The sequence below is a fragment of the Mastomys coucha genome, unplaced genomic scaffold (genome assembly GCF_008632895.1).
Source record: "Mastomys coucha isolate ucsf_1 unplaced genomic scaffold, UCSF_Mcou_1 pScaffold5, whole genome shotgun sequence".
NCBI lineage: Eukaryota > Metazoa > Chordata > Mammalia > Rodentia > Muridae > Mastomys > Mastomys coucha.
The window spans coordinates 70,935,321-70,943,292 of NW_022196911.1; the positions used below are offsets into that span (position 1 = coordinate 70,935,321).

The 7,972-nt window shown below is 43.9% G+C and overlaps 1 protein-coding gene across 1 annotated transcript in view; it reads right to left on the bottom strand.

The window, feature by feature from the left end:
• Rpa1 (replication protein A1) overlaps positions 1-7,972 on the bottom strand; it is a 37,528-nt gene that overhangs the window by 14,096 nt on the left and 15,460 nt on the right. The window contains exons 4-6 of the mRNA XM_031354042.1: positions 5,857-5,967; positions 2,507-2,639; positions 1,244-1,346 (exon numbers count right to left, since the gene is read on the bottom strand). Of these exons, the coding sequence (XP_031209902.1) occupies positions 1,244-1,346; positions 2,507-2,639; positions 5,857-5,967 (347 nt within the window). The remainder of the gene's footprint in view (positions 1-1,243; positions 1,347-2,506; positions 2,640-5,856; positions 5,968-7,972) is intronic.

Here is a 7,972-nt window from a genome sequence, read left to right on the forward strand (position 1 = left end):
AAAAAAAACAAAAAACCAAAAACCAAACAACAACAACAAAAAAACCAAAAAAACAAACCATAGAATAAGGACACCTGCAAGATGATCTGGTAGATAAAGGTGCTTACTATGCAAACCTGGCCGCCCCAGTTCAATCCCTGGAACCCACGTAAATGTAGATGACAGTCACCCTACCAAGTTGTTCTCCAGCCTTTGCACATGTATGCGTGTACACACACTAAAATAATTCTTACATTTTATCAAAACATTTTTAGAAGGAATAGCTTAATATTCTGATAATGAAAACATAAGGTTCTGGGTCCTGAGTGATGGGCTAGAAGCCCACAGGAATGTGTGCTGAACTCCACTGATTCAGCAGTCCTCCTCACGCCTGCAACCTAAGTGACGGCTTACTTCACAGTAGGGAGCTGGTGCCAAAAATGTTCCAACAAGTCATGCTTTCAAGCTGATTTCACTGTTACTTTTCTGTCAGGCAATATGTTACAGATGGATAAGAAACTTCACTAAATGGCTAAACTCTTACCCAGACAAGCTGCAGGAAATTGGTTTCTGATACTGAATCTGCCATCAGTTAAGATGTCTGCTGCCATGCTACACCATAACAAGAGGACGAGGGGGAGAGACCTCCAGAACTTTGACCTCACCAGTATCACGGTTTGTTTTATGCATGAGGGTGTTTTGCCAGCATGTATATATATGCATCACTTGAGTGCCTGATGCTTGAGGGAGACCAGGAGAGATACTGGATCACTGAAACTGGAGTCACAGATGGTTATGAGCCACTGTGTTGGTGCTGAGAATTGAACCCAGGTCCTCTCAAAGAACAGCCAGTGCTCTTAACCAATGAGTCATCTCTCTGGCTCCTGCATTCTGCTTTAAGTAAAGCCTCGTAAATGGTCAGAAACCATCCCTGCAGACTAGTTAAAGCTGAGTAGCTGCTGCCTGCTTCTGCTGGGGGCAAACGCCCTGCCTCTGTGGGTATCAGCCCAGGACTTCAACTGTGCCCCCAGCACTGTAATTAGAGCGCTGAGTCTCTGCAGACAGAGACTATTTACAGTATACTGACCTGCATTGGTACAGGCGCTTCCCTTTAGGAGCATTTTATCTCATGTCGGGCCCTGTGCCCCAGACAGCATCAAAGGTCTCCAACAGAAGGAAAGCCACAATGACCACCATGTTCCTCAGAGCTGAGCCCTCAGTCAAGGAGGCCAGCAGCTTCCCAAATGGAATGGCGCATACTCACGCTTTCATCAACAAGTTCTATAGAGAAAAGTTTTCCTTCCCCCCGGGAATTGCTCCAGGTCCGGATCTGACTTTTGTTGGTGACACGGGCACAAATAGTCCACCTAAAAACCAAACAGGTAACATCAGTGTTTGGAGTCTCTCTCACGTGGAATAAAGATAAGCAGGAAATCATCTTCCCGTGGCCTTTCTTCTCTTAGGCAGTCTGTCAATGCTAGCTATATTTTAATCCAGCTAATTAAAACCCCAAGATGACAAACAGGTTTGACAGTTTACAGAATAAGCAAACAGTAAAATATCCCAGGTAGTTTAACACTAACTCATTCTCCTGTCAAATAAGTAAATTTATAAGCCCTCTCCCTTCCTCAAAAAACATCACCAAGGCAACAATATCCCTTTAATGAAAGGTTCCAAGGGAAAAAATGCAGTTATACTAGCAATTATGGCCTGCAACTATTTTCAATTACAGGAGCTGACACAATCACTATCCAATGCCTGCTGCATTTCTAATGCATCTCAAATACAAATACAAGGCCACAAAGCATGGGACTTATGGGCCACTGAAAGAAAGCACCACAAAATGGTATGACCCGAGAGACAGGAGTCCCAGACCCAAAACACTGGCCTTGCCTATCCTGAAAACAGAAGTTGGCTACACTGGTTTCCTTACTTAGAATCTGACAGGGGAAATTATTCCTCTATTTTACCAAGCATTGCAGGATAAATAAGAACATAGCTTAGAGAATTCTAGAGGAAAAAAAAAGTCCACAAATGTTCAATGTTTTAATTAATTTTTAATGGAAAAAAGTAATATCAAAGAAATCCACATCTATGGCATATTAATGTGGTTAATACAAATAGGACAGATTATCTTGGCCAAATTAAACCACAATAACAAGTTTTGGACTAAAAGTCATCTATTTATAGGAGATGAAATGTGAATTAGCGTGCGCGTGTGCACACACACAAACGTATGTAATCTTTTTATTCTTAAGCCTACCAAATAACCCTTTAAGCAGTAAATAATTTTAAGCTCTAAAATTTAAAAAATAGTGAAACCTCTATAGGCGATGGCAGAAAGCAGTTTTTGTCATTCTTTCTGATAAAAGTACTAAAGGCTGTTAGAATTTGTATCCTAAGAAGAGTAAGAAGCACATCCTACGAGGTGGTGATCTTGAGTTTACACATAAGTCACACATGAGCACACAGTGACACCCCAGACCATTTGGAAGGAGCCCCACGCTGGTCCTGAGCAACAACTCACTTGGATTGGTAGGGGGTGAGGCTGTCGATGGGCACTACCTTGGACTGTGTCCCACCTGAAGGCTGCAGCAGGCCAGTTCCGGCAGGTTTTCCAAACGGCTTTGAGGCACCATAAGCCTTAGCTGCAGCGGAGCCTACATAAACACACAGAAAAGGGGCAGTCATTTCTGTTTTATTTCTCGAAGTGCAGGTGCATGCACCATGGCATGCATTTAGAGGTCAGATGATAATCTCAAAAACCCCGACTTTGGTGAGACAGGTTCCCTTTGTTGCCAGGTGAGGGGGCACAACCTTCCAAGGACTGTCCTGCCTCCACCTCCTAAAGGCACTGTCATTAGAGACTCTCTGACACTCTCTGACTACTATATCTGCCTTTTATGTGGGTTCTGAGGATTTGAACTCAGATCCCTATGGTTGTATAGCAAATTTTTTATTCACTATCTCCCCTGTCAGACAACCATTTTTATTTTTTTGGCTTTTCGAGACGGGGTTTCTCTGTATAGCCCTGGCTGTCCTGGAACTCACTCTGTAGACCAGGCTGGTCTCGAACTCAGAAATCCACCTGCCTCTGCCTCCCAAGTGCTGGGATTAAAGGTGTGCGCCACCACTGCCCCCCCCTTTTTAAATATTTGTTTATTTTTATTTATATGAGTACACTGTAGCTGTCTTCAGACACACACCAGAAGAGGGCATCAGATCCCTTTACAGATGGTTGTGAGCCACCATGTGGTTGCTGGGAATTGAACTCAGGACCTCTGGAAGAGCAGTCAACACTCTTAACCACTGAGCCATCTCTCCAGCCCCCCAGACAACCATTTTTTATTTAAACTTTTATAAGTTTAAAATTAATTCTCATTATGAAGATGCCACAGGAAAGCTAGGAGCTAAGGAGCCAGCGAAGGACACTTATCAGTGTATTATCTCAACTCTGTCCAGACAGGGTAGGAAATCTAGGATGAAATCAACAGGGGGTGTTCAGCTGGATCAGAGACTGAGTCAGTTTTTGGTCAAACAGAGAGCCTAGTACTATAATCTCCTTGCTTCCCTTTGTCCAAGCTACACAGCTGTTCTCCACATGCCAAGAGCACAGATCAAGAGCCTATTGGCAAGTGAGAGCCTTTATATGTACACTGTTTATCTATAAAGCTTCAACTTTCAACATACCAAATTCTAATTTCAAAAATCTAACAACTTTACACCAAAATGCTTTTCAAAAAGATTTTACTTTTTACTCATGTGTACATGTGTCTGTGTGCCATGCGTGTGGGTGCCTCAGAGGTTCTAAGATCCCCTGGAGCTGGAGCTACAGATGGTTGTGAGCCACCTGGCATGAACGCTGGGAACCAAACTCAGGTCCTTACGAAAGCAGTACATGCTCTTAACTATTGAATCACCTCATCTCTCCACCTCCGCCCCAAGCCCCTTGAGTCAGGGTTTCACTAGGTAGCCATGGCTGGCTCAAGTGCTAGGCTGAAGGTGAGTAACATTATGCTTGGCTTTTTAAGATTTCATTTTTATAGTCAGGCATGGAGGCAAAAACCTTTAGCTCCAACACTCAGAAGTCAGAGGAAGGCAGATATTTGAGTTCAAGGTCAGCCTGGTCAAGGTCAGTCTACACAGAGAAACCTTGTCTTAATAAACAAACCAATGATTTAAAAAAATGTATTGTTATAACGCATGCACATGTGTTTGAAGTATATATGGGGATGCGGGTATATGACAGCCAGAGAATAACTTTGTGAAGTAGATTCTTTCCTTTTACTTTGGGACCTTGGAGAGTCAATAATAGGGTTGGCAGGCATTTTAGCAGCTCAGCTATCTTGTGGGCCACCAAACTTTTTTTAAAAACCAAAAAAACCCAAAAAACCCAAAAAACTAGAAGTTGTTTAAAGAGAAGGAATCCATGTAATTAAAATAGAAAAGCAGAGTTGAAGAGGGAGGAGAGAAGGCAAGTGTGGTGTGGTAAGAAAATCAAGAAACAAAACTCTAGAAGTAAATCTAGTCGTGTTCCACAGATCACAACGTTCAAGGATGGTGTCCCAGAAGAGCCCAGGAAATAAACAAAATGATCCCATCAAGACCTGCTACAGAAAAGGCTGGGGTGAGGGCGGGGAGAGGGGACAGGCCCTGTAACCTCGAGTCCCTGGGCAGCAATAGTAGAGCTGTGCCTGATGGCACATGCATGGGTATAGGTCAGCCAGTCCCAAGGGCACGAGAGCAGGAGAACTTTGCTGGCTGCAGCACTGGATAAGCTAGCCAGGTCATTGCTGGAGTGCTCGTCCTAGGGGCACGGGTGCTGACCATGCCAGCTCAGTCACTACCCAGGCCCAAATTCAGGTCTTTGAGTTGGTCCACGCCAACATCTACTCTATCAATGAACCACTGGAGCATGTGAAGGGGGTGAGGGACGTCTTACGTATTCAAAACTATAGGATCTCGAATGATACAGGACAACAACAGGGTAACTGAGAGGAGTCCCAGTGGGGATTCAGTGTTGATGGTGTAGCAAAAGCCAGAGGCCTCAAACAAGACCAATGAGTTCCCTGCAGCGAAGTGAAGACGTGTGGACAAAAGGGTGCACTCTGGGACACAATGTCATACACTATAGCTTCCACAATCAGATTATTTTTCTTTCAGCAGAGAGGTTGCAAGGGTGGAAGGCAGATACAAGGGAACAGGCAGATGAGTGGAATCGGGGTGCATGATGTAAAATTTACAAAGAACCAGTAAGTTAGGAAAGAGAGATGAAAACATAGAAGCCATGGCCAATAACCCCGGCACTCTGGAGGCAGGTGGGTCTCCACGCCAAAGGTAATGCTCTGTCTAAAGAAAGATGATAAAATCCCACAAGACCTATAAAGTCAAATTAGAAACTTGGACAAAAAAGCCAAATGTAACAAGTGCATGGTAGGTGGGAAAAGGTGGGAATTTAAAAGAAATTCACAAAAAGGCACAGAATATAAGGTAAAAACGAGCAGCTACCAGATGGAGTGCTAACTAAGAGGAGTGTATCTTTGGGTCAGGGACAGTGCATTTTAACTACATTTGTAAAAAATACTCTACAGTAATTGGAATTATTCTTTGCAATTCTACCAAGAATGGAATTTTTGTTCTTGTTGTTGTTTGTTTTTTTTTTGAGACAGTATCATGTAATCCAAACTGGCCTTGAACCTGCTAAATACTAGATGATGACCTTGAACTCCTGATTTCCCTGCCTCCACCTGCCAAGTGCTGGCCTAGGCTACTCTGCTTGACTCATCAAGAGAATTTTGCAACTGATCAGTCTCAGTAAAATCTCAAACACTGCTTCAATCTTGACCTATAACTTCCATCTCTTCCGTCCCATCTTACCCATTCCCAAGCTCCCATTCTGTGGCTGGGGCTTGCTGGCTGGTGGTGTCGCTGCGGAGGCTGGGGAAGGAACTGCTTGCTGCTGCTGCTGCTGCTGCTGCTGCCCATGTCCTGGAGATCAAAACAGGCCAATTCAGTGCAAACCCAGTCAAGAGATTTCAACACCAGCAGTAAATACCTTAGGAAAGCACACCTTTAGCTCTTAGAGGAGCAGAATGCACCAGGCTGCACACCCTGTGTCTGCAAAGGGCTCGCTTTTTCATCTGTGTATGGTAAAGGTTGGTTCCATTTACCTTTCAACTCTTTAGAATTGACAGCTTTCAGTTTTAATGAGGTTGTCCCTGAAGCCTTGCCCATTTCTCCTTCAAGAACCTGCAGTGAAGTCACTGGGCTGAATCTGTGCTACTACCACTATTTCCATAGCAACAAATCGATGTCATCAACAGGACGGTGTGTTCATGGCAGGATCCATCAGAGGAGAAAGCAGGGTGGTAAGGAAAACCTAAAAGCAGTTCAATTGTCTCTCAAGTGCTTTGGCTTCAAAGGAAAAGGAGACATTTAGAAAGGATTCTACCCTTTCCCCCAAACAAAGCAACCTTATTTTGCAACTGACAGCTGGTGGAAAATATGAGTTGAAAGAGTCTCAGGTACCATGAAGTGCTAGTGAACTGTCACAGCGGGGAGAGATGAGAACAGAGTTCAGAAGCAGCGTGTCAAGGCAACAGGGAGATAAAAGGGAGGAGAAACGAGCACGTCTCTCAAGCAGAAAATAAGAAGCGCCTCCCGGTCAGAGGATGTATTTGCCCTTCACCCTCTATACAAATGTTTACGAAGTTGAAGAATGTTAACATTGTAAACTGCCTACCATTATGCTTTAAAATAACGAGTTTATGGGGCTTGATTTCATTTCTGTGATTGGCTCTGAAGGCTGAAGCCAGCCTCATTTGGGCTGCTCACCTAGAGCGCTCGCAGGTTACAAAGGCAGCTAAAAAAATATGTCCCAGAGCTCCTGAAACACTAAAAATGGCGTGCACAGGCAGGAAATCTCCAACTGTAAGTTCTAACTCCTGCTGGGCTTCCTGAGGTCCTAACTCACTAGAGTTACATACCCATGTTATATACCCATTTCATTCATTTTTGGCAAAATTACTCTTAAGTACCTCAGGGAAATGAGATGTAATTTTGTTGCTGGAGACAAATACATTTAGCATAAAGTTTAGAAGATTAAATAGAATTGATTATGCTTTAGTTCTTCCTATAGAGAGAAAAATTGAGACACCGATTTTCATAGGAAAGGGGCTCCAGCTACTGACAATGAACCCCTGTGTTTACAGCTTAGCCTTTCCATTATCACCGAACTCAAGTCACCCAGCCCAGTTTTAGTCTCATGTGAAGCTTTTTTATAATCAAGAGAAAAGTAAGTTGCTCAGTTAAAAACACTGAAGGAAAGTAGTTAGAAAAGGACATATATTTACCTGCTTCATAAGACACATTTTAAAAAGTAACCTATCTTCCAGCTAAATGCATCCCTTCTTTAAAAAGAATGTGCATTTACTGGTGTGTGCGCCTTACAAATGTGCTTGCACCTACGTGGAGGTCAGAGAACATTCTGAGGGAGTCAGCTCTTCTCCCACCAGAGTCCTACGGATGACACAAAGGCATCAGGACAAATGCCTTTACCTGCTAAGCCATTCCTGAGTCTCTCCTTTTTCTACAGTCTCCAAATTACCCAAAGTAGGAGCCTCATTCTCAGAACTGTTTCTGCTGCTGCATGTCTGATTGAACTGGACATAGTCACTGGACACACGCTTAATCTCTATAAAAAGATAACTGAGGACCGAGGAGATGGCTCTGTTGGTAGAGAAAGCATAAAGACCTGAGTTTAGTCCCTACATGGGGCGTGTGGAGAGGTGAGGATGGACTAGGTAGGGAGCAGAGACAGGCAGATCCCAGGCCTCAATAGCCAGGCAGCCCAACCGAAGAGCTCCAGGTTCAGTAAGAATGCCTGGCCGGGCAGTGGTGGTTCATGCCTTTAATCCCAGCACTTGGAAGGCAGAGGCAGATGGATTTCTGAGTTCGAGGTCATCCTGGTCTACAAAGCGAGGTCCAGGACAGC